This window comes from Rutidosis leptorrhynchoides, chromosome 3, assembly GCF_046630445.1.
Source record: "Rutidosis leptorrhynchoides isolate AG116_Rl617_1_P2 chromosome 3, CSIRO_AGI_Rlap_v1, whole genome shotgun sequence".
NCBI classification, from domain to species: Eukaryota; Viridiplantae; Streptophyta; class Magnoliopsida; order Asterales; family Asteraceae; genus Rutidosis; species Rutidosis leptorrhynchoides.
This window is the reverse complement of record NC_092335.1, coordinates 176,386,169-176,412,828: the sequence shown is the minus strand read 5'-3', so window position 1 is coordinate 176,412,828 and position 26,660 is coordinate 176,386,169. Positions and strand designations below refer to the sequence as shown.

Genomic DNA, 26,660 nt, shown 5'->3' with positions numbered 1-26,660 from the left:
TAGAATTTGGGAGTAGAGGACGAATACTGTCTTGGGCTACATCGATTCGACCTTCGAGGCAGAAAATCCTTGCGAAAAGTGTGTAAACGGTATTACGAATAGGTTCGCCGGTAAGCGGATCGAGTACTCCGACATTTGGTGGTAAGTTTGGCTCATGATAAGGAGTACCTTCTTCGTTTCTCCATAGGGTGAGTATTTCACGAACCCATCCCCATCTTCTGAAGAAATCACGGTAGTTGATCGGTTGGTGGGTCCCCGTCATGCTGTCTTCGGAACTAGAGGAATTTGAAGAATCGGGTGAGAAATCTATATTATGTGTTTGGAATAGGGTTTGATATGAAATGGGTATTGAATACTGAATGATATATTCGTCTCCTTGAATACGTATTTATAGCAAAAAGATTTCCGTAATTTACGGAGGAAATTTAGGAAAAGTGGTAGACAAGGTCTATTGGGATAGATATGATAAGATATGATTTGTCTATACTCCAATAATGGCATTATGACGTGTCGAGATTATAAAATGATAAGTATGTAATCTAATAATCTTTCGATTAAAGACTTTCAATTCGTATACTGTGATAACCCAATGACATTTTTCGGTTCGCAAACCGATGCATAAAAGTATAAGGCATATAGGTAGGTGATATAACAGGGAGTTATATACGTTTGAGTATGAATAGTAATAATTATAGGAGTTTCAAAAATCATGGATAATATTTCATGTAATACATATGTAATACACAAAACCATGATAGATGACATAGGAATGTCAAGAATTTCAGAAATCATGGTGTTGCATTTAAATGCGGTGGCGCAACTGGATAATACTTAGGGGAATTAGGAGAGTTCTTAGATTGGCTCGGCATTCTAAGATAAATAAAGTTCCTAAAGCATAGTGTAGCATTTAACAATTAAAGGCAACAATTAAAGGCACTATGGTCAAGGAAAGTTGTAGTCCTACATTGCTAAGGTACCTAATTGTATAAGGCACACATAAAATGCAATCCTGGTTCTCTACAACAACCTGCTCTGATACCAATCTATCACACCCCCAAATAGGGCCTGGAGTATTTGTGACTAATTATATCAAATCACAGTTGTATAAACGAGAACGACTCTACATGAGACGTTTTGTTGAGTTTTGCAGCGGAAGATAAATATGTCTTTAATTGATATGATATGTAATGAAGACTCTAAGCATAGCAAGCAATCATCATCAAAGCAGTAGATATACAGCAGAAGCAATATTTAAGTACCTGAGAATAAACATGCTTAAAAAGGTCAACACGAGGTTGAGTGAGTTCATAGGTTTGTCATAAATAATGATTTCAGTAATAGTGTTAGACCACAAGATTTGTTCTCATAAGTAGATCACTCAGATCCAGTCAAGTTGATCTCCCGCATGATCAAAAAGTTATGCCAGTGCGTGATATTTAGACTAAACGTTGTTTGCCCCGTGACAAGTTATTCTGTCCTTGTCATTTAATTTCATTATCAAGTAATACAAAGACTTAGTCAAATATATCGGGGACGTTACTCCCGATAGGCCTATCCCCAATAATTAAGAATGCCACAGTAATTAAAAATATCACTGTAGGGACTTAGTCGGACGTAGCCGGGTATAGCATAGTTTAATAGTTGGTACTGATATTTAGACTAGACTTTCAAGTTTACCCCGTACACGTTATCGTTTATACTTGTCGGTTGGGGACTTGCTGGTCATAGCCCAACATATCACAGTTTAATAGTTGGTACTGATATTTAGACTAGACTTTCAAGTTTGCCCCGTACAAGTTATCGTTTATACTTGTCGGTTGGGGACTTGCTGGTCATAGCCCAACATATCACAGTTTAATATTTGATACATGTAAAACAGTTATAAAAGTTGCGCATGTATTCTCAGCCCAAAAATATATAAAAAGGGAGCAGATGAACTCACATTAAATAGTAGTTGAAGTATTCCACGCAAGAAGGAAAGTAAAGCAAGTAAGTGATCTGGATATCAACCTTGAGGTATAACGTTTGATTAGTTAATGTCTAACTTGACATAAAGTATGTTTATTAATATAGCAACTATATTGACAGTGACGGTTTTCGAGAAAAGTTCCTATTTCTCAAAAGTTTCTATTTTTGGAAACCTACTATTTATGAAAAACTTCCACTTATAGTAAGCTTCTAGTTTAAGAATGTTCGGGTTATAATTCTTAACAAAGATGTTGTACAATCTCGCCCAAACTTCGTCGCTAACATGCAAGTCACTCGAATGATCAATTGTTACCGAGCGGCCCAGGATCTCTTGACCAGAATCTAAGTCTTGGCATTCGAGATCCACAAGCGTCCCATAATGGTAACAAGGATCATCCTAGGCCACAAGTAGCGGTGATGTTTGTAGTCTTTTTACGCTATCTTTAATTATAACCTTCACGTTAGGTGCGTATATACATATATATATTCATTAATTCGATTTTAATTATAACTCCTATATATTAATTCATAAAAATACTTTTATAATTTTTAATAACATATATTACTAATTATAACATGTTATTTATTTTTATTTTAATTGCATATAATTTATAACATTATTTACATGTTTCGGTAAAAAAAATAATAAACCGAAGTAAATAGTAAATAGTAAAAAGTAAAAAGTAAAAAAGTAAAAAGTAAAAAGTAAAAAGTAAGAAAAGAATACTTACTAGTAGTAATTCTTCAAAGAGAGAATTAGAGAAATTTTGGTGTGAGTTTGAATGAGAAATGAGGGGTATTTATACTTGAAAAAATTAGGTAAAAAGAATAAAATAATTAAAAGAAAAAGAAATATTTTAATTTTTAATGGGATTTTAAAATTCAAAAGTATTAAATGTTAGGTCATGGGATAATGCACAAAATAAAATAATAAAAGTAGTTTTCTATTATAATTTTTAATTAAAAAGTAATTTATTTATTTATTTATTTATTTTATTAAAAAAATCATTTATTTTAAGGATTTTTTTATATATTTTTTTAAAATAAACAAATTGATTTACTACTTTTCCAAGAATATTTGTCAATATTTTTTTTATTCATAATAACAATACTGATAATAAAGATATTAATTATTGATATCTTGTTAAAAAAGGATATTAATAATAATAATATTAATATATCAAATTAATGCGTAATTATTTTACAAATAATTGTTCGTGAATCGTCGGAATTAGTCGAGGTTAAATGAAATCATATAAAGATTTTTGTTTAAATTTTGCCAGAAATTTATGGGTTATCACAGTTATAGCTATGGAGGTTATGGGTATTGCTTGGGGGTTATGATCATGAGTCAAAGGTCAACGTAGCGTTTATCATTTTCGTTTTGTCTACGTACTTTCCTACAATATTGAATCACAATATTGATACGTGAGCATTCATATCTTATCTTTTATATATCAATAGTGTATCCATGTCTAGTGCTCGAGTATATATGTTTATACATGCTTGTATGCTTTAATTTTGTCATTAGATAGTTTATGATGAATCACGAATTTGATACATATGTTATTGATAAAAGGTATATGATATGCATGTCGTTGGAAAGCTGTCGTAAAATTAATAACTTTTTATTTAGAAATCGCGTGATTTCGATAAACGAATTAAAAGATATGATCAACTGAATTATAATTGAATTTAATTGAAATTGCTTTTGAATCTGCAATTAATATTTAGACAACTTGTTTATAAGATTGATAAATTGGATTTTTAGATATTAATAGTCGAGTAAATGAACTCTTATATAAGACACGACTCGTTTTGTTGAAATATTGTCAAAGCTGACTGTCTTATCATGTTTTAAAGCTTTATAAACCCTATAATCTGATTTTACAATTATTGGAAAAACTATGTGAAATAATAAACATGGATAGATTTAAAGATCATATTGGGTCAGGTTGACTTTTGAGATGACTTTTGTTAACTTTTGCAGGTCGGTCTCGAGCATTAGGATTGTGATATACTATGACCTGACTTAGCTTGTTAGACATGTATTGACCAACATATGTTCTCTAGGTTGAGATCTACGGTTATTTTACATTCTGAGTATCGGTCACGTTTCGGTGAATGACCTTATGTGCTGCTAAGGTGAGTTTCATTTGCTCCCTTTTTAATTGCTTTTGCAATCTCTATTTTTGGGCTGAGAATACATGCACTTTATTTTAAACGCAATGGATACAAGTACATACTAAATTCTACACCGAGTTTGAACCGAAAATCCCTTAGCTTTGGTAACTAGTAACTGCCGGTTATAAGAACTGGTGGGCGCAAGTAGTAATATATGGATCCATAGGGCTTGACATCCCCGTCTGTTCCAGGTATAGAAACCCTAGTTACAAATATTAAAGATTCAATATATTGTATAATTGGTAAATAGTAATAAATTGTAATATATTAAATCTAGTTACAAAATTTAATATAATTATCATTACTTTCATTAATATTATCAATGGTAATATTAATATTAAAATCAGTATTATTAATATTATTACTATTATTTTCAATATACTACATATAGTTATGAAATTGATATAAATAAATTGTTATAGTATTATTATTACTAATATTATTATTATCATTAATAATATAAGTATTATTATAATTATTATTAATAATATTATTGTTATAAATTTTATAGTTATTATCATCATTATCAATAAAAATTATTATTAGTATATTATTATAAATTTTTATTATTTATAATATTAAGAGTATTATTATTATAGTTATATTTATTAATTAATAAGATTAATTATAATATGTAAAAACATATATATAAATACAGATATATATACAGTTGTATAAAAACACACACACACATACACACATACACACACATATATATATATATATATATATATATATATATATATATATATATATATATATATATATATATATATATTATATGAATCAGTATTATTGTATTAATTTAGATTAATTGAGTAAGGAATAAAACAAACACAGAATCAAAATCTGTTTCACGTTACAATCCTACTGTATGTAATTTATCCTTCTGGCTCTAATCGAGTACAAATCAAGATTTAATTACAAGGACAAAACAAACTTGGATAGGAATCAGTAACAGAAGAATATACGAATTTGTTACATCTGACTTATATTTTCTTGTTTTCTTCTTCTTGTTCGAAGAACCCTGTCTGCGTTCTGTTACACGTCGATTTCACAATCGTCCTTCAAATCTTGTTACTGTATAATCCTGTCTGAATTTTGTTACCCGTCGACCTCAATAAGGACTACACAATCAAATTTTATTCATCTTATATATATATATATATATATATATATATATATATATATATATATATATATATATATATATATATATATATATATATATATATATATATATATATATATATATTTTATGTGTACCCGATTGATTCTTCTGTCGACCCAATCAAAGCTACGAAACAAACTGTAATAGAATCTTGTGCTGTATATATCGTACGAATCTGTTACACTTCACTTTCTGCTTTACATATATTTGTTTGTTCCTTCCTGGCTCGAATATTTCTGTCGACCACCATCAATCCTACAAAACAAAATGTGATCAGTTATTGTTACGATATCACTCACTATATATATATATATATATATATATATATATATATATATATATATATATAAATAATTACATATACAAAGCACATAGAGGTAGAGAGAGTTATAGAATTACCTTCACCTTCAGCCATCTCTACCCATTACAACCACCACCTCGACTACCTTCTTCATTATTTCTGTTTTTTGATGTAAAACACAACCATCAGAGTACCATTTTTAATCACCCATATTACCACTTTAAAAATCCACCCTTATACCGCCACCATTAAAGCTACCATTAACACTACTACTGCCCAAACCTTTTTCCTGCTTCGTTTCTGTTATGATTAAGACACCACCGTAGAACACCATCGAAAACTACTCTCATCAACCACAACCACCATCGAAATATCTCTGTCTCTCTTCCATCCTTGCTCAAAACCCATATAACTCGTCACCATTATTCCTATTTGATTTCTGTTTCATCTTGAATCAAACCCAAAATGATCATATGCTCGATATAACTATGTACTATTGCTGCTATGGTATTTATTACTCAACGAACCCCACAAAACCTATAACCTCTTCAAATTATATGTACTGCTACTTTCTTATTTAAAAACCCTACGAACCCTACCTTCAAAACCCTCGCCATAACCGCTGCAAAACTTAATAAGTTTATTACTTTTATTTATTCTTTCTTCTTTGATAAACTAGCAAACCAGGTTGCTTCTGTTTTCTTGTTTTCTGATTTACAAGCCAACATACAATCGTCAACATTTATTACTGCAGCGGCAACTCCCTCTTATTACTATTTTATGAACGAAGAAGTAAGATAGGGATAATAATTGATGAAGAACCTGTGAAGAAAGAGGATATGCGTATAATAGAGCATGATGACTTGCTTATGATTTTAATACTTGATGAAAATGATAAAAAGAAAACATGATAATGAACTAATGGGGTATCCAAGCATGCGTGGTTTTTCCTGTCACCATTAACTTATTTTAAGGGACCACTAACAGATACGTAAACCTTATCTGATTTATCAACTGGGGTCGAAATCTTTACTTGTGTTGATTGGACTAGTAAGGCAACCTGGGCCGAAGCCATAACACACTTAAGTTAGAATTAAACGACCCAAGATTCACTTGGGCTAATTGATTGATTGACAATTTCCTGCTGCTATCTTATGGTGTTTCTGTTTTGGCTTCATACGATGAGTATGTGTTGAGTGAGATAACAAGATGATGATCATAATGATACGCGTATGATGATGAGGTTTACTGTGATCGAATGTAAATGGGTTTAAGAAAGGGAAATAGAAATCTAAACTGGTTAAATAAAAAGATTAGGAACTATATCAGAAAAGTTAACAGCGAAGCCATGGTCTAGTGTGTTGACGGGGAACTTGAGGCCGGGGGTTCGAGCCTAGGCAGGGGCGTTATTTTTTTTAGGGCCTATTCATTAAGGTAACACTCTTATTATTTTTGTTATTATTATTATTATCATTATCATTATTATTAATATTATTATTATTATTATTAAGTATTAAGTATTATAAAGCATTAAGTATTAAGTATTATTATTAATATATTATTATTATCATTATTAGAAAAATCATTATCATTATAGATATTATAATTAGTATTACTATTATTATTATTATTATTATTATCATTTTTATCAAAATTTATAAAATTATCATTTAGATTATTATTAGTATTAATATTATTATTATTATTATTATCATTATTACTTTCATATTAACAAAATTATTATAACAAATAAATATTTTCTATAAAGAGTATAATTATTATAACTATCATATAATTATATATTAGGATTATGTATATAAATATTTACATATAACAACTTATTGATTTTTAATATAATATTAATCATATGTATATAAAACTATATAAATATTAACTATTTTAAATATATATACAAATTAAATATATAAGATATATAACTTAATACATAATATATAAATTTGTTTGATTACGAATATATGTTTTAATATATATGACTGATATAGGTTCGTGAATTCGAGGCCAACCCTGCATTGTTTAGTTCAGTCGTATGCATATTTTTACTACAAAATATCGTATCGTGAGTTCATTTGCTCCCTTTTACTCTTTATATTTTTTGGACTGAGAATACATGCGCTGTTTTTATAACTGCTTTATTAAATGCTTTTAAAATATATTTTGAACTGAGAATACATGAAATGCTTTTATAAATGTTTGACGAGATAGACACAAGCAAAACATTCCTCCAATGAATTATTATGCAGACAGAAGTTCTGTGGATTATTATTGAATTAGTTGGACGTTATAATTGCCACTAATTGTTATGAATATTTTCCCCTGATTATTATTGCTTGGTAACCTAAGAATTAGAAACGGGTATGGCCCTAATTCACACGAATCCTAATGGTAGCTACCGGGTTTAACACCCTCACCCAGAATGTTCACTAGACGGAAGAGCTAGTGGGCGTTGTGTTTAGTACTTCGAAGTTTATATATTATACAGACGAGATGTTCTGTTTTGGGAATATTATTGATGCGCATTATATGTTAATTTCGGTTACCATGTTGAGCAATGTCATCAAATTGAATGTTATGTATCGAGAGAATGATTTTTATACACGGGTTATGTGTATTATTTTTGTACACGAGATATGTGTACGGTTATTTAAAAATCGCGAGGCAACCTACGGGAGAGAAAAGGATACGAACCTACTCTGCTAAGCATTATGAAAAATGGTTTTGTATACGAGATAGGTGTACTGTATTTAAATCTTATGGTCTATCAAAATGATGAATTTTATTGTTTACGATAAACCTATGAACTCACTAACCTTTTGGTTGACACTTTTAAAACATGTTTATTCTCAGGTATGAAAGAAATCTTCCGCTGTGCATTTGATCATTTTAAAGATATTACATGGAGTCATTCATGGCATATAGAGGTCAGAACCTCGCAATGGGACCAACTGTTGAAGACTTCGTCCAGATGGATTAGGACGGGTCACTACAGGTGGTATCAGAGCGGTAGTCTTAGCGAACCAGGTCTTGCATTAGTGAGTCTGGACTCTGACCTAGTAATTGTTAGGAATACATTAATGAGTCTAGACTTGGACATTGTCTGCATGTCAAACTTTTTGCATATCATTCCTTGTCGAAAAATATCTACTTATTATTTTCAGTCTCGACACGTCCTATTGCAATTATTGCATAGATAGTGTACAGACGAATTCATATTCCATCACATTAGACCTTGTCTGACACGTTTCCTTAATTCCCTCTGTAATCTACGGGATCTTCTGTACTATATATAGGTATTCTATGTAATTCGAATATCATCCGATATTCGAAAATCATTTCATATCAAAAATCCTCTATCCGACCATAAAAGATGAAGCTCGCGACTAGTTCAAATCCCTCGGATTCCGACAGCTATTCCGATATGGATTTCCACTCGAACTCTGAAAGCAGTGTAACTGGAATGGATCAACCAATTAGCCATCATCAATTCTGGATGAATTGGGGATGGGTTCGTAGTCGACTTAATCAATGGAAATGCAAAAAAGGAGATCCTTTCCACTCAACATATTGCCCTATTGGCGAAGAACTTGAAACACTTACCGGCAAACGAGTTCGAAACACCATTTTCACTCTCATTTCCAGAGTATCTCGCCACGATTATATTCTATCTAAAATTGTAAACCTTATTCATCCGCTCATTCCGACCGACAATCATCCTGGAATAATGGAAGAAGTCAACGAGCTTCGTGTTCGAGTAATAAATTGGAGAATATGGTGCAAAACTTACCAGCTTCAACAACACCACCAGCACCAACAGTACCACCAACATCAACACCAGTACCATCAACAACCCAAGTTTTAACACCACATGCCTCAACCTCACAATATGTACCTCGAGCATAATCATCATTCTACATATCGTTCTACATAAATTATCTTCGTTCTTCATGGCGATTATATAATCTCTAATGTTTTAGAGATTATGTATTCTAGTTCTAACGATAAATCAAATGAGATTAATATCTTATTGACTCATCAAATCCATGATTACATCTGAAGAGAATATATATGTAAGTATATTTTCATAAAGATTGTAATTAAAAATTCTTTTGTACAAACTGTTAATTGTGAAAATATTTTAACGGGTAGGTAATACCCTAGAAATATTTGAATTTCACATTAATATATTACACTATACATTCTTCAATTCCGATTCAACAATTGTTAACTATCCTATTCAACTCCGCAGATATACGTATCCATTCACCACAGAATAACCATTTTCATTCCAATTCAGTTTCATATACGAATTTCTGCCGATCAAAATCCAAGTCAAGATTTGACAAGTGGCATAATGAAGAAAATAATGGATAAAATAAAATTGATTAGTAACCAATTAATTAACTATGTAAAATTTCTTCTTCATCTTCTGGTCTTAAATATTTAAAAATTTTAAGAGTATATATTAGACAATTGGACTATTGGACTACTAACATTGGACTACTAACCTTAGACAATTAAAAAGTATTAAAAGAATAGGAAATATTATTTACAACATTTTGACTTAAAATATCGTTAATAAATTACATCTTCTACAGTTGAACATTTCTTCAAGTTTGCCACTTGATTTCATCTTAATCATCATTGGTATCTTAACAATTACAATCTTCATTCAAACCCTTCGAAATTCTTGAAAACACCTCGGATTGATAACCAATGATTCAGATATGGTAGCATTAAATGCAGAGGAAACAACAAAATTGTAGATGGTCTAAATGGCCAAAAGTTTAATAATAAAGAACGGAATGTTGAGAACGCTCGATGGAAAATTTGGTACTGAAAAATGGATTGAGCTAACCATGAAGGCGACCAAGGACAAATACAAGGATCAAACTCTATATTCAAAGAATCCAGGTAATTCTGGATCCGATGAAATCGTTAGAGAATATCTTGCTCCGTACTCATGTTAAAATCTTGCGGAAAATTTTTCTTCATCAACTTTCAAACTTAGAAATTCCAAAATATCATCATAAATATCTTCGATATTTCTCAAGAAATTTTCATAAATATTCTCGTCCGAAATTATATACCTCTTCGTCCTTTCTGTATTACATTATATGGGAAACTTCTGTAAAACCTAAGTATAAATTATGAATGAATTCTGGAGAAGTGTTAAGAATTAGAGCATGAGTTAGTATAATATAATGACACTTGGCCAACATGATTATATTACAGTAAGTCATGCTGAAAGTTCTAATGAAACGTGATGATTCACAGATCATACTATCATCATGTGCCATGTTACACAACTCTTTCATTCTACTTAACCTCTGAACATATCAAGAAAATATATTCTTGATAGTTCCATCCTCAGGGATTCTGGTAATTCGACAAATCAAATTGTGCTATTACCTTTCCTTTCTGCATAGTATATTATGATCATTCGAAACTTCATACCTACGAATTCTGGATCATTATTCACTTTACTTAGGATTGAGAAGAGAAAATAGAAGTATGGAGCTTCAAAACATGAATAGGCGTATAAATCACAGCAAATAGGAGAGATCATTCACCATGGATGTCAATAATTATGGAAAGACAAAGGCAGGGTAGGATTATGAAAACCACCAACTCAAAAGCGTTGTAGATGTAAAAATATTCTTCTGGTGGGAGATAGAAAAGAAGAATGACGATAAATAGGGTTAATGTAATAGCAAGAATCAATACATGATTAAGCATATTAACGAATCTTGTGGAAGTAAGAATTGAGAAAGAAAGTATAGGAGTGGTGAGAATAATGAAACGGAAGTGGTTAATTTATAGCGAAATACCAGACATAACAATCAAGGAAGATTACCTCATTTAATCAAAGAGGATCTTAATTTCTTTAATTACCGAAAAATCAAATCTTATATAGATTACGAAGACTTTCTTTAAATTCCTTGAATTTCAGAAATCAACCGTGACTACGTCAAAATTTAAGACGAATATTTAATTCATTTCACTATTTTGTGATAGCTTCGCTCGTACGCATCACATAATCGAATCGTTTTATCTATATTAACTAATAATGATAAAACTCTATTTATCAACTAATATTCGTCATGAAAACATTCTTATTGTTAGCCATGACCATCTCGATCAAATTTCGGGATGGAATTTCTTTAACGGGTAGGTACTGTGACGACCCGAAAATTTTCAACCAAATTTAAACTTAATCTTTATATGATTTTGACACGATAAGCAAAGTCTATGATGTTGAGTCTCAAAAATTTTAAACTGTTTTCATGAAATCATTTGACCTTCTACTGCTCTCGACGATTCACGAACAATTAATTGTAAATAAGATATGTGTGTGTATATATACATGGTAATTGTAATTATAATTTGTAATATTATATATATATATATATATATATATATATATATATATATATATATATATATATATATATATATATATATATAAGTATTAAATATTAAAGATTCAATATATTGTATAATTGGTAAATAGTAATAAATTGTAATATATTAAATCTAGTTACAAAATTTAATATAATTATCATTACTTTCATTATTATTATCAATGGTAATATTAATATTAAAATCAGTATTATTAATATTATTATTTTCAATATACTACATATAGATATGAAATTGATATAAATAAATTGTTATAGTATTATTATTACTAATATTATTATTATCATTAATAATATAAGTATTATTATAATTATTATTAATAATATTATTGTTATAAATTTTATAGTTATTATCATCATTATCAATAAAAATTATTATTAGTATATTATTATAAATTTTTATTATTTATTATATTAAGAGTATTATTATTACAGTTATATTTATTAATTAATAAGATTAATTATAATATGTAAAAACAGATATATAAATACAGATATATATACAGTTGTATAAAAACATATATATATATATATATATATATATATATATATATATATATATATATATATCAGTATTATTGTATTAATTTAGATTAATTGAATAAGGAATAAAACAAACACAGAATCAAAATCTGTATGTAATTTGTCTTTCTGGCTCTAATCGAGTAAAAATCAAGATTTAATCACAAGAACAAAACAAACTTGGATAGGAATCAGTAACAGAAGAATGTACGAATTTGTTGCATCTGACTTATATTTTCTTATTTTCTTCTTCTTGTTCGAAGAACCCTGTCTGCATTCTGTTACACGTCGATTTCACAATCGTCCTTCAAATCTTGTTACTGTATAATCCTGTCTGAATTTTGTTACCCGTCGACCTCAATAAGCACTACACAATCAAATTTTATTCAACTTGTATATATATATTTTATTATGTGTACCCGATTGATTCTTCTGTCTACCCAATCAAAGCTACGAAACAAACTGTAATCGAATCTTGTGCTGTATATATCGTACGAATCTGTTACACTTCACTTTATGCTTTACATATTTTTGTTTGTTCCTTCCTGGCTCGAATATTTCTGTCGACCACCACCAATCCTACAAAACAAAATGTGATCAGTTATTGTTACGATATCACTCACTATATATACAAATAATTACATATACAAAGCACATAGAGGTAGAGAGAGTTATAGAATTACCTTCACCTTCAGCCATCTCCACCCATTTCAACCACCACCACGACTACCTTCTTCATTATTTCTATTTTTCGATGTAAAACACAACCACCGGAGTACCATTTTTAATCACCCATATTACCACTTTAAAAATCCACCCTTATACCACAACCATTAAAGCTACCATTAACACTACTACTGCTCAAATATTTTTCCTGCTTCGTTTCTGTTATGATTAAGACACCACCGTAGAACACCATCGAAAACTACTCTCATCAACCACAACCACCATTGAAATATCTCTGTCTCTCTTCCATCCTTGCTCAAAACCCATATAACTTGTCACCATTATTCCTATTTGATTTCCATTTCATCTTGAATCAAACCCAAAACGATCATATGCTCGATATAACTATGTACTATTGCTGTTATGGTATTTATTACTCGACGAACCCCACAAAACCTGTAACCTCTTCAAATTATATGTACTGCTACTTTCTTATTTAAAAACCCTACGAACCCTACCTTCAAAACCCTCGCCATAACCGCTGCAAAACTTAATAAGTTTATTACTTTTATTTCTTCTTTCTTCTTCGATAAACTAGCAAACCAGGTTACTTCTGTTTTCCTGTTTTCTAATTCACAAGCCAACATACAACCGTCAACAGTTATTACTGCAGCGGCAACTCCCTCTTATTACTATTTTATGAACGAAGAAGTAACATAGGGATAATAATTGATGAAGAACCTGTGAAGAAAGAGGATATGCGTATAATAGAGCATGATGACTTGCTTATGATTTTAATAATCGATGAAATTGATAAAAAGAAAACATGATAATGAACTGATGGGGTATCCAAGCATGCGTGGTTTTTCCTGTCACCATTAACTTATTTTTAGGGACCACCAACATATACGTATTCCTTATCTGATTTATCAACTGGGGTCGAAATCTTTACTTGTGTTGATTGGACTAGTAAGGCAACCTGGGCCGAAGCCATAACACACTTAAGTTAGAATTAAATGGCCCAAGATTCACTTGGGTTAATTGACTAATTAATAATTTCCTGCTGTTATCTTATGGTGTTTCTGTTTTGGCTTCATACGATGAGTATGTGTTGAGTGAGATAACAAGATGATGATGATGATGATGATCATAATGATACACGTATGATGATGAGGTTTACTGTGATTGAATGTAAATGGGTTTAAGAAAGGAAAACAGAAATCTAAACTGGTTAAATAAAAAGATTAGGAACTATATCAGAAAAGTTAACAGCGAAGCCATGGTCTAGTGTGTTGACGGGGAACGAGAGGTCGGGGGTTCGAGCCTAGGCAGGGGCGTTATTTTTTTAGGGCCTATTCATTATGGTAGCACTCTTATTATTTTTGTTATTATTATTATTATCATTATTATTAATATTATTAGTATTATTAAGTATTAAGTATTATAAAGCATTAAGTATTAAGTATTATTATTAATATAAGTATTATTATTAATATATTATTATTATCATTATTAAAAAAATTATTATTATTATAGATATTATAATTAGTATTACTATTATTATTATTATTATCATTTTTATCAAAATTTATAAAATTATCATTTAGATTATTATTAGTATCAATATTATTATTATTATTATTATCATTATTACTTTCATATTAACAAAATTATTATAACAAATAAATATTTTCTATAAAGAGTATAATTATTATAACTATCATATAATTATATATTAAGATTATGTATATAAATATTTACATATAACAACTTATTGATTTTTAATATAATATTAATCATATCTATATAAAACTATATAAATATTAACTATTTTAAATATATATACAAATTAAATATATAAGATATATAACTTAATACATAATATATGAATTTGTTTGATTACGAATATATGTGACTGATATAGGTTCGTGAATCCGAGGCCAACCCTGCATTGTTCAGTTCAGTCGTATGCATATTTTTACTACAAAATATCGTATCGTGAGTTCATTTGCTCCCTTTTACTCTTTATATTTTTGGGACTGAGAATACATGCACTGTTTTTATAACTGCTTTATTAAATGCTTTTGAAATATATTTTGAACTGAGAATACATGAAATGCTTTTATAAATGTTTGACGAGATAGACACAAGCAAAACATTCCTCGAATGAATTATTATGCAGACAGAAGTTCTGTGGATTATTATAGAATTAGTTTGACGTTATAATTGTCACTAATTGTTATGAATATTTTTCCCTGATTATTATTGCTTGGTAACCTAAGAATTAGAAACGGGTATGGCCCTAATTCACGCGAATCCTAAAGGTAGCTACCGGGTTTAACACCCCCACCCAGAATGTTCACTAGACGGAAGAGCTAGTGGGTGTGGTGTTTAGTACTTCGAAGTTTATATATTATACAGACGAGATGTTCTGTTTTGGGGATATTATTGATGCGCATTATATGTTAAGGTCGGTTTCCATGTTGATCAATGAAATCAAATTGAATGTTATGTATCGAGAGAATGATTTTTATAAACAGGTTATGTGTATTATTTTTGTGCACGAGATATGTGTACGGTTATTTAAAAATCGCGAGGCAACCTACGGGGGAAAAAAGGATACGAACCTACTCTGCTAAGCATTATGAAAAATGGTTTTGTACACGAGATAGGTGCACTATATTTAAATCTTGTGGTCTATCAAAATGATGAATTTTATTGTTTACGATAAACCTATGAACTCACCAACCTTTTGGTTGACACTTTTAAAACATGTTTATTCTCAGGTATGAAAGAAATCTTCCGCTGTGCATTTGCTCATTTTAAAGATATTACATGGAGTCGTTTATGGCATATAGAGGTCAGAACCTCGCAATGGGACCAACTGTTGAAGACTTCGTCCAGATGGATTAGGACGGGTCACTACATTAAATTCGTCCACAAGGTAAAATTACCAAAATACCCATTTGTAATATTTGAAAACAAAACAACTGGCTCGCCAGTTCATCTGGACGGCGTCCAGAATACTGGACGGCGTCCAGCCCTTCAATAAAGGATGTCCCACCATTTGGACGGCGTCCCAACCTTCTGTGAAAACAGCATCTTACATGTTGGGATTAATAACGACGAGGTGGAGCATATGGCTAACTTGTTTAGTTGTAGGAGTGGTTCGTTTCCATTTACTTATCTCGGTCTCCCCGTGCGTGGTAAGATGAACAAAGAAAATTCGTGGGATCCGGTTGTGAAAAAAATTGAGAAAAAACTTTCGGATTGGAAGGCACGAACGGTGTCATTTGGTGGAAGGTTGACCCTTGTTAAGTCGGTATTAAATAGTCTTCCATTGTACTATTTCTCACTCTTCCATGCCCCGCCATGTGTGATTAAAAAACTTGAGTGTGTAAGGCGTACTTTCTTTTGGGGCGGGTCGGGAAACAAATCTAAAATTTCTTGGGTTAAAGGGAAAGAAACTCTCCTCCCATCCCGGGAGGGTGGGTTAAATTTGGGATCCTTGAAAAGCAAGAATTTGGCTTTGATTGGCAAATGGTGGTGGAGGTTTAGAACCGAAACCACCTCTTTATGGGTCAAGGTCATTTCAAGCATTTACGGGACGTCGGGTGGTTTTATATCCGATAATGACTCTAATCTTAGTCCTTATCCTTCTGTTTGGACTAATATTATTAAAACCGGTTTTTGTTTGGATTCACTTGGTCTCAATTTCAGGAACTCTTTTGTGAAAGTCATAGGTGATGGCGCTTCAACTTCTTTTTGGAATGATGTATGGGTGGGTAATGAACCACTGAAGAACAGATTCGGAAGACTAGCTAGACTTGAATTGGAACCTGATGCAACACTCGCCCAAAGACTACAAGCTGTTGGGTCGAATCATGTACATTCTGTTGGGCTGAATCATAATCATCCTGTTGGGCCGAATCATTTTACAACCTGGGCCTGGTCCAGGACTCCTGTACGTCGAACAATGAGTGAGCTAGAAGACCTCAACAACCCGCTGCTTGAAACAAACCTTAAAGCAGATGTGTTGGACTCGTGGAAGTGGGCTGCAAGTGGTAATGGGCTGTTTACGATAAAAATTGTTTCTGACTTAATTAATACGAAGCTTCTTAGTGCAAACACAAATTGTGGCGAAACACTTAGAAACAATTTAGTCCCAAAAAAAGTCGAAGTATTCGTGTGGCGTACAAGGAAAAAACGCATCCCTAGTTTACAAGAGCTTGATAAAAGAGGTGTCGATCTCAACTCGGTCCTTTGCCCGCTTTGTGGTGAATGCATCGAATCGGTCGATCATGCCCTTTTATCATTCTCTCAAGTACGTCCTGTGTGGTCTAAACTATACGAATGGTGGGGCTTCGATAATGTTACTCGTTGCACTACTGTGGAGCTGCTAAATGACAACTCGAGACAACATGCTTCGGATTTGGGCAAGAGTATTAGGCATGCGGTGGTGTGGTCGTGTTGCTATTTAATATGGAAGAATCGTAATCAAAAGGTTTTCAACAACAAATGTTGGAATGTTCCGGTCGCGTTAAATGAAATACAAGTCAAAAGCTTTGAGTGAATCGCGAAGAGGAGCAAGTCAAAAAATATGGACTGGCACAATTGGCTTCATAACCCACAAATATTCTTGTCCTAGTTTGTAATGTGTTGTTTTTCGGGTTGTTGTCTTAGCAACTCTTTATGGATGTAATTATTTTGTAAACTGCGAACAATGGGCTCAACCGAGCTCCGAGTTGTAAATTTGCGATGGTTGATAAAATTTATGCTTCTCACAAAAAAAAAGTCCTAGAATTTGTCATCAGAGTTAGGAGTACTATTTAGACCGATTAATTAGGCTACACCAAATTCTAATTGTGGGTTTGGGTCCTTAGGCCAAACCCTAAAATACTTAAGGCCATGATCATGCAATAAAAAATTAAGATAGATATAACGCGATTATATGTAATTGATGTGATAATATAACGTAACATAATCTTTCTAATAGTTACTTGTTACACCATATTAATTTTACTAAAAATATAAATATATTAGAAATATATTAAAGGAGATGGAAAGTTTGTTCGTTGGGCAAACGACATCCCCTCCCCCACCCCATTTTTCACTTTAACCCCCCCAACTATAACCAACTTGCAAAAAATACACCAAAGTCCAGGAGATAAACATAAATTCTCTTACTTAAAATAAAAACTCCACCCAACCACTTCGACAGCCCGTATCTTCCTGTTCGTCGCGAGTTAAATTTTTTCGACAGCACCGTTAGACTCGAAATAATTTTATGAACAAAACGAAACTAACTACGTTCGAAACGGACACTTTTTAAAAAACGCTAAACACAACGACTTCTATAACTGCACTTAACACATTACGTTAAATATGAACACACATGCCGAAAACCTCTGTTGCATCGCGCGGGCCGAATCCGGACTAGTTAAAATTAAAAGAGATGTAATTTTGAGTCGTTTAACCTTAATATCAACCGTAGTTTTGCTTACTACGATGACTTAGGCCAAATAGTGGAATGGTCATCTAATGCTATATCTTTAAGGAGTTTTCTAACCTTAACCTTTATGGTTATATTTTATAAAAACATTTTAATGCATAGTCAATGGTAGATTAAGTTGATGAATGAATTGATTATATCAAATTAATGGGTAGTTATTACAATGTATAACAAATTAATGCATGTCTGAAATTCTATTGGAAAAATTTATTTTTCATTTGTTACTGATTTAATAGTTCGGATTTTCTTTTTTAGATTGATACAAATTAATAATCTACTTTCATAAATTACTAGAAATAATGATGAAACATTTACATAAAAAGTGAAGGGTAAAACTGTAGTTTAAAAAGTACAGTGTTATAATTTTTTTTTTATAAAATTTGTGTTTTTTGTCTGGTGTCTATTAAACTGGAACTGATGAAATAAAAATTTTTGATATGCGTGTTTTAATCAATTTCATAGCTTATGAATTGTCATTTTAACTAAAACAAAAACATTTGGTTTTGCTTTGTTTTAGATTTGGTTATGTTTTTTGTATTTAGTTTTTTAAGTATGATTTTTTTTTCTTATTTATGTATTAATGAATTACAACAATTAACATACATATTGATGTAAATGATTTCCAGTCATAATATTTAAGTTGTCAAGCGAAATTAATTTCGCAGCAACGCATGGCTATTCTTTTGCTCGCTAACAATTTAACAACTAAACCATAAATTTTTGCTGTTCCATCTTACAACTAACAACTAAGGTGGTGTTTACTTTTTTCTTATATTAAGTCATATTCCATTTGCTTTTTAATGGGAAGCGGTATCTAAATCTATGTCTTTTAGAAACAGATTAATTTTCTGATTAAGTGACAAAAAAAATCTAATTTACTTACTTAATTAAGAGCTGTACAAAAACAAATCATTAAATAGAAGGTAAACAGACCCTAAGGGTAAGTGAACTGTATGGGGATATTTTTTAACCGATTTCAGTTCTATTATATTATACGGTTTATTATATATGTGAAAGTTTCATCTTCGTCTCACATTACATGCATGTTATTAGTTCTTTTTAAACACTTATTCAAGATTATTTTAGATAGAACTATAAAAAGCCAATCGTATTAGAGATATCCCATGAGGATCATGAACTGACATGATCGAATTGGTGATTCGTATTAGTGGAAGACAGTGGCGATTCTAAGATGAGAATTTAATGGGGTCCCGAAATTGTTTTCCAGTATTAATTATATTTGAATATCATCTTATTGATTATTTACCTTCAAAAAAACTACAAGTTCGAAAAATATATAGTGTTCGAGTAGTTAAATTTAGTAATGTCCTATATACATTAAAAAGAAAAACTATAAATTCAAAAATATATGGGGTCCTACACTTAAATTTGGTGGAGTCCTATACAATTTAAATGATATTTTTTTACAAAAAAAAATTCAAGTTAGCGATGTCCCAAAACCTCACGAGTTAATACACTGGATAATGTATTCTAGTTGTCATTCAACATTAGATATATGTCTAAAAAACTTATATGCTTTATTTGTACACTAGTTCTTTTGGAACTCTTAGATAAACTTCTATAAATGAAAGTAATCATTGATTGGCAAAATACTAGAAAACAAAGCTATTGTGGTTGTGTATAATTCATATTCATATTTGAAAAATAAACTGACAAAGTGTCAAGTGTGTATATCTATCCTCACAAGCATATTAAAGTTGCATTTTTTTTTTTTTTGTTAATGACGTATAACTCAGTTGATAATAGGTGAGACAGTTTGTCAATTACCACAGATTAACATAAGTCATGGGTTCGAACCCTACCACTCCCATAGCCACAATCCCCGAGTGAGTCATGTATGTTCTCCACATTATGAATTTGGCAACCAATTGTAGGATGGGCTTGCAGGTTATCAACCTTTTATCACAAAATGTTACATCTTTTTTTTAAAGGCCTAAAAACAACTTTACAAGTCGCATCTTTTTATTTTATTTTATTTTTAATTATAATTATATTATATAAGGGGCAGGATCAATGGGGAAGTAACCAATCGGGGGGAAGCGGGGGGAAGCAAAATTTTTTTTTTTCGTTTTTTTTTCCGGCATCAAGATCACACAAAAATATGAACATTTAGAAGAGACACTTCGTGATGAATGTTATTATTTAGGCGGGAAAACGATCGACAAAAATAACATTCAAGATAATATTGTTCGTGAAGAATATGAACGTTTTTTTTCCATGTTTTGTGAAGTAAAATTTAGCCCGATTTAGAGTTTTGGGGTTAGGGTTTGGTGTTTTGGGTTTATGCACCAAACCCTAAACCCTAAACCCTAAACCCTAAACCCTAAACCCTAAACTCTAAACCGTTCGTGTTAAAAACTCAATCTAAATCCTAAATCTAAACCCTAAATCTAAACCGTAAACTCTAAATTTCTAAACCCTAATATCTAAACCCTATAAACCCTAATATCTAAACCCTAATATCTAAACCCCAATAGCTAAAACCTCAAAATATGCTCGAAAAACACGATAATTGTTATATATTACTTCTTCGGGCGTTTTTCCGTCAAAATAAAAATATTTATCACAAAGTGTCTCTACTAAATGTTAATATTTTCATCTCATCTATAATGTTCGTGAACAAAGTTTTTTCAAAAAACGAAAAAAAAAAAGTTTTTGCTTCCCCCCGCTTCCCCCCGAATGGTTACTTCCCTCTTGATCCTACTACTATTATATAATATGAATAAATAATTAATTAATTTTCTGAGCAAATATTTTTAATTATACTACCCAACATAAATCATCAATATCAGTCAAGATTACTAACACTCTTTTTAGCCCCTTAGATTCATATTTTGTTTCATATTTATAGATATAGTTATATAAATTAAAAGTTACGTAGTATATAAGATGCAACTAATACAATACAATAATAATTTATGATTGATTGATATTTTATATGGAATTTATAATTTATAATTTGTGATATTTCTACTATTCTACCGTCACTCGAGTAATTTGAAAAATTGCGCTCCAACGTTCAAAAGTGTAACACAGAGACTTGGGGAACTCGTGAAATCATGCCCATGTGAATCTAATGAAAGTCAAGCTCCCCCTCATTTTTAAACCTTTTTTACTTTTCAACCCTTCCTTTTCCTATAATTCCAATTTCAACCAAATAAAGTTAGGGGCGTACATTCAATTGATTTGCCCTTTATTTTAGTATTACGTTTGGATAAACTAGTTTTCAAAAACATTTTAAATTACCAAACTAAATTTGTTAAAACCAAACTAATTATATCAAATAAAAAATTAGTTTATATGGGTCACTTCTCCATTAAAACAAATTAAAAACATGTAGATGGAAAAATGAGCATTCTCAATGCTAGCTCTTCATTATGAAGAATAAAAATGAACAAATGAAAATAAATCTGCATATGACATTACTGATGTGACTTTACTGAGATAGATTAAAAGTGAACAAATGATACATATTTATATGCAAGTCATTTATAATTTTAGATGATAACAAAGTATAGACATAATACAATAACACCATATCATGATGAAGTAAAATATCTCATCAAAATATAAATTACCAATTTACTTCTATTGCTCGGATGATGAAATAGAATATCTCATCAATATAATAAATTACCAATTCAACTTGGATCAATTACCGACAAGGTTAAATCTTTCTAGACGGGGTTTAGATATCAATTCGATAGCTTGTGCATGTTGTAAGTTCGCAACACGTCTTCTTTCAATGCCAATTTTCGTTAGACACTTGAAGAATGGTGGGTTCATGGATGAATGTCAACAATATGTGTTTTACTTCGTGGTTAGAAATTTTGAGTTGGGTGGATACCACTTTTATTAACCGATAAGTCATTGAAAAAAAGTATGATTTATGATTCTATTATATTTTACTTTTTTCTCTGGCTTAGGTATAGGGGTAATGATGTATCTAATTGGAACTCTTGGCTTATATGCCCCTTGTAATGCTCTTCTAACTCCTAGCTAGAGAGTTTTTTATATTTAATATACATCAGCCTTTCAAAAAAAAAATTAATAATAAATTAAAATTACCATTTAGTTCTAGTTCCCAGACAATGAATTTAAATTTTTTATCAAAATACAAACCATCTTAGTTCAATTATTTTGTTAAATCAAATGGTCTATTGAATCAAATGGTATGTTCGTTTAAATATAGCCCTATTTTAGGCAGCATAAAAAGTATTCCATATTATATACCATAATTGAGGTGTATTCGTGTATACATTTTCATGGTGGGGGCTTGGGAATTTTTCCAATTTTAGTCTTAAAGGAATCTTAAAAGGTAATGCCTTGGCCCCTACATCGTGACTCGGAAAGAAAGTTTAACAAGCGGTCAAATGGGTTTGTGCGTATCACATTTGGTGAAACCGGAATAACATGGTATTCTGCGACAAAATGTGGAATGGCCCAGTGACTCTAAACGAAATTCAACTCAAATCTTTCGAGTGAATATTGCATAGGATCAAAGGAAAGTTGATCGAATGGCTTACGTGGTTGAGTAGCCCTAATACCTACCTCAACATCAATTAATTCGTGTATCGTGGTATATCTCGTGTTTGCTAGCTCTCAAACATTCAAATGTACATATAACATTAGTTCGCGTTATATCGTTTTTGGTGATGGTCGGGTTACTGTTTGCCCCAATCACGATATTGTATTTTTGGCATATCAATATATTTTGCTGTTCAGAAAAAAAAAAAAAAAAAAAAGAAACAAAAACCGATAACCGTGTTGTATTTGGCCATCAAAAATTCAAATCAAAAGCAAATTAGTCAAACCGCTTCATCCAAAATAATTTACATAGGTTGATTTTTGGATGGTACCAAAACACTCCTAACCAAAATTCATTTATGCTTCTAAATAAAACCACATACCAAAACTTTACTTACACTAAAAAATCTAAGTAACCTACGAATATAAGGGACCATTCATAATGATATAAATAAAAAGTATTCTAAAGTACAAGGGTGTAAAATGTAACTATACCAAAATGTAATCCCAATTCTTCTTCCTGTCCTGTCCTTGTTGCCCCTATAAATAAGGAAACATTCTTCAACAATATCATATTCTTCTGATCTGTCACTACTTTTCATTCTTCCACTAACAATATCATCATTATACCTTATTGTTTAAGTGACCATATACAACTCAAACCAAATGTCTCCTTTTTGACACCCTTCTTCCTATCGTTCACACTTTATAAAACCTTTGAGATACATTTTTTTTTCCTTCAAGACTTCATTTTTTCAGTAACCAAATCAAACCCACATCAAAAAATGCAAATTTCTACATGGGTTTTCAAAATCTTGATCATTTTCTTAGTTTACGTTTCCGGGTTCTCACAAGCCCAAATTTGCTCTGAAGCTGATAGAGCAGCTCTTCTTGGGTTTAAAGCAAGAATCTTGAAAGACACAACTGGTATTTTATCTTCATGGACAGGTAAAGATTGTTGTTCAGGTAATTGGGAAGGTATTCAATGTAATAATAAAGGAATGGTAACTCAAATTATGTTACAAGGGTCATCTGATAAAGATACTACCATTTTCATGAAGGGTACACTTTCTCCTACTTTAGGTGATTTAAAGTTTTTGGAAATTTTAGTGATTAGTGGGATGAAAAGATTATTTGGACCGATCCCTTCGAGTTTTTCGCGTCTTACGCGTCTCACACAGTTTGTTTTAGATGACAATTCACTTGAAGGAACCATCCCTTCAAGTTTAGGCAACCTGCATTTACTCCAAACACTCTCATTAAGCGGCAACCGATTAACCGGCCCGATCCCACTTACTTTTCGAAACCTTAATAGCCTTGTTCTACTAAACTTAGCACGAAACTCGCTTTCGGGTACCCTATCTTCAGTAAACTTAGCCAGTTTGCAGTATCTTGACTTAAGTTACAATATGTTAACTGGTTCAATTCCTGTTGTCTTAGGACACCTGTCAAAATTGACCAATCTTGACCTTTCAAATAACCGATTATCCGGTCAAGTACCCGATTCATTGTGTAACTTGGTCAATCTTCTTGACCTGTCTTTAAACAACAATCTGTTAACGGGCCCCATCCCGGCTCGTATAGGCCAACTCAAGTCTCTAACGACTCTCTCGTTAGGTTTCAACCAGCTCGTTGGTCAAATCCCTGAGTCGATTTCGCAATTACGCAACTTGTGGTACCTTAACATATCCAGAAATGCACTTTCTGATCCTTTGCCTAATGATGCCTTATTTAACGGTGTCCCTTCGTTATTGTCTGTAGACTTATCGTACAATAAGTTCGATCTAGGAACCGTTCCAAAGTGGATTTTGAACCGACAACTGTCAGATGTAAATTTAGCGGGTTGTAATCTCAAAGGCGTTTTACCGATCTTCGTAAAACCGAATTCGCTCACTTCTATAGACTTTTCAGACAACCGTTTTACGGGAGAAATATCGGGTATGTTTCAAAAGATGTCTAGTTTACAAAAAGTCAAATTGTCAAACAACCAACTCAAGGGGAATGTATCAGAAATCAAACTGCCAGGAGGACTCGCGTTATTGGACGTCCACTCGAATCAACTTTCAGGGTCACTCTCAGGACTGCTGACATCAGCAGGCGTGTTTTTGGAGACCGTTGACTTGTCAAACAATCAAATCATGGGTAACCTTCCTAGTACGATCTCGAAGCTTGTTAACCTCAAGAGATTTGATGTTTCAAGAAATCGTTTAACGGGTACAATTCCTCCGAGTTTGGGTGATCTGTCGAAATTAGGTTGGCTAGATTTATCGATTAACTCGATTGGAGGAAAAATACCGACAAGTTTGTTGGCGATTAGACAGCTAAGGCACGCGAATTTCAGGACGAACAAACTATGTGGCGAAATCCCTCAAGGAAGACCGTTAAATATCTTTCCATCGTCTGCTTACGCGCACAATCTTTGCTTATGTGGCAAGCCACTGCCACCGTGTAAGAAGATCTAAACCAAGCAGTGGTTTGGGTTGGGTTGGGTTGGGTTGGGTCAGTAGAATGCTGACTCATTATACACGTCAGAGTTGTTCGACAAGAAATGAAAGATTATTCGTATTTTTTTCCTTAAAAAAGTTTATCGACTTAAGTATTAGATTAGATGGTGTCATCGAATCGTCTAAAGAGTAATAAATCATGTTAGAACTGCAGGTAGATTTTTGTTTATTTAAATTGAAATAGAAACCAAGAACTCTTTGAGTACTCATACTACTACTGTAATTTTTTATTTTTTTTATATTTCTTTAATCATATTACATGATTATATCTACAGGAAATAGTAAAAGTCATAGTATTTGATTACATTCATCATTACCAAATACCACTACAGCCTAAAAACATTCCTTGAGGCTGAAGAAGCTTCATTTATCATCATTTGATTCTCCATCCTGTAAAGCAGGGAAAACAGGTCATGTTCATCAATTGGGCAACACAATAAAATATCTAAAATTGTTAGAAAATGGTAACTAAAGGTAGCAGAACCTAAAGTAGAGAACTAAGCAATATCCCATACAGCCTATTAAAAAAGAGTACAGTATTATTTTTAAAATTCATACAGTTTAATGAATAATGATAACTATGTTTCATTTTATTTATAGTACAAAGTACAATGCACAAGAAAAAGGTTCATCTTATAAATAATTAATATGTATATATATGAATGCATATTAAACACAAGAAGAATAGACAAATACAGTCAATCATAGATTCATTAATCTAAAATTAGGTGAAGAAAGATGATACTTACTCTCTGTTAATTTACGTGTTCACATTTTTATTCTACATGTTTCATAATAAATGTCCACTTTCACTTTTAGCGGATCGATTGGGAACAGGGCATGATTC

General features: G+C 31.5%; 1 protein-coding gene across 1 annotated transcript; it reads left to right on the top strand.

Annotated features, from left to right (window-relative positions):
* Positions 1 to 24,094: 24,094 nt before the first annotated feature.
* Positions 24,095 to 25,917, top strand: LOC139900622 (uncharacterized). Its single transcript, XM_071883387.1, has one exon. It carries the CDS (start codon positions 24,095 to 24,097, stop codon positions 25,769 to 25,771), a length of 1,677 nt encoding a protein of 558 aa, XP_071739488.1. The 3' UTR covers positions 25,772 to 25,917.
* Positions 25,918 to 26,660: the final 743 nt, after the last annotated feature.

Excerpts from the sequence above, each read along its gene's own strand:
- LOC139900622 (XM_071883387.1), top strand. The coding sequence starts at position 24,095 with ATGCAAATTTCTACATGGGTTTTCAAAATCTTGATCATTTTCTTAGTT.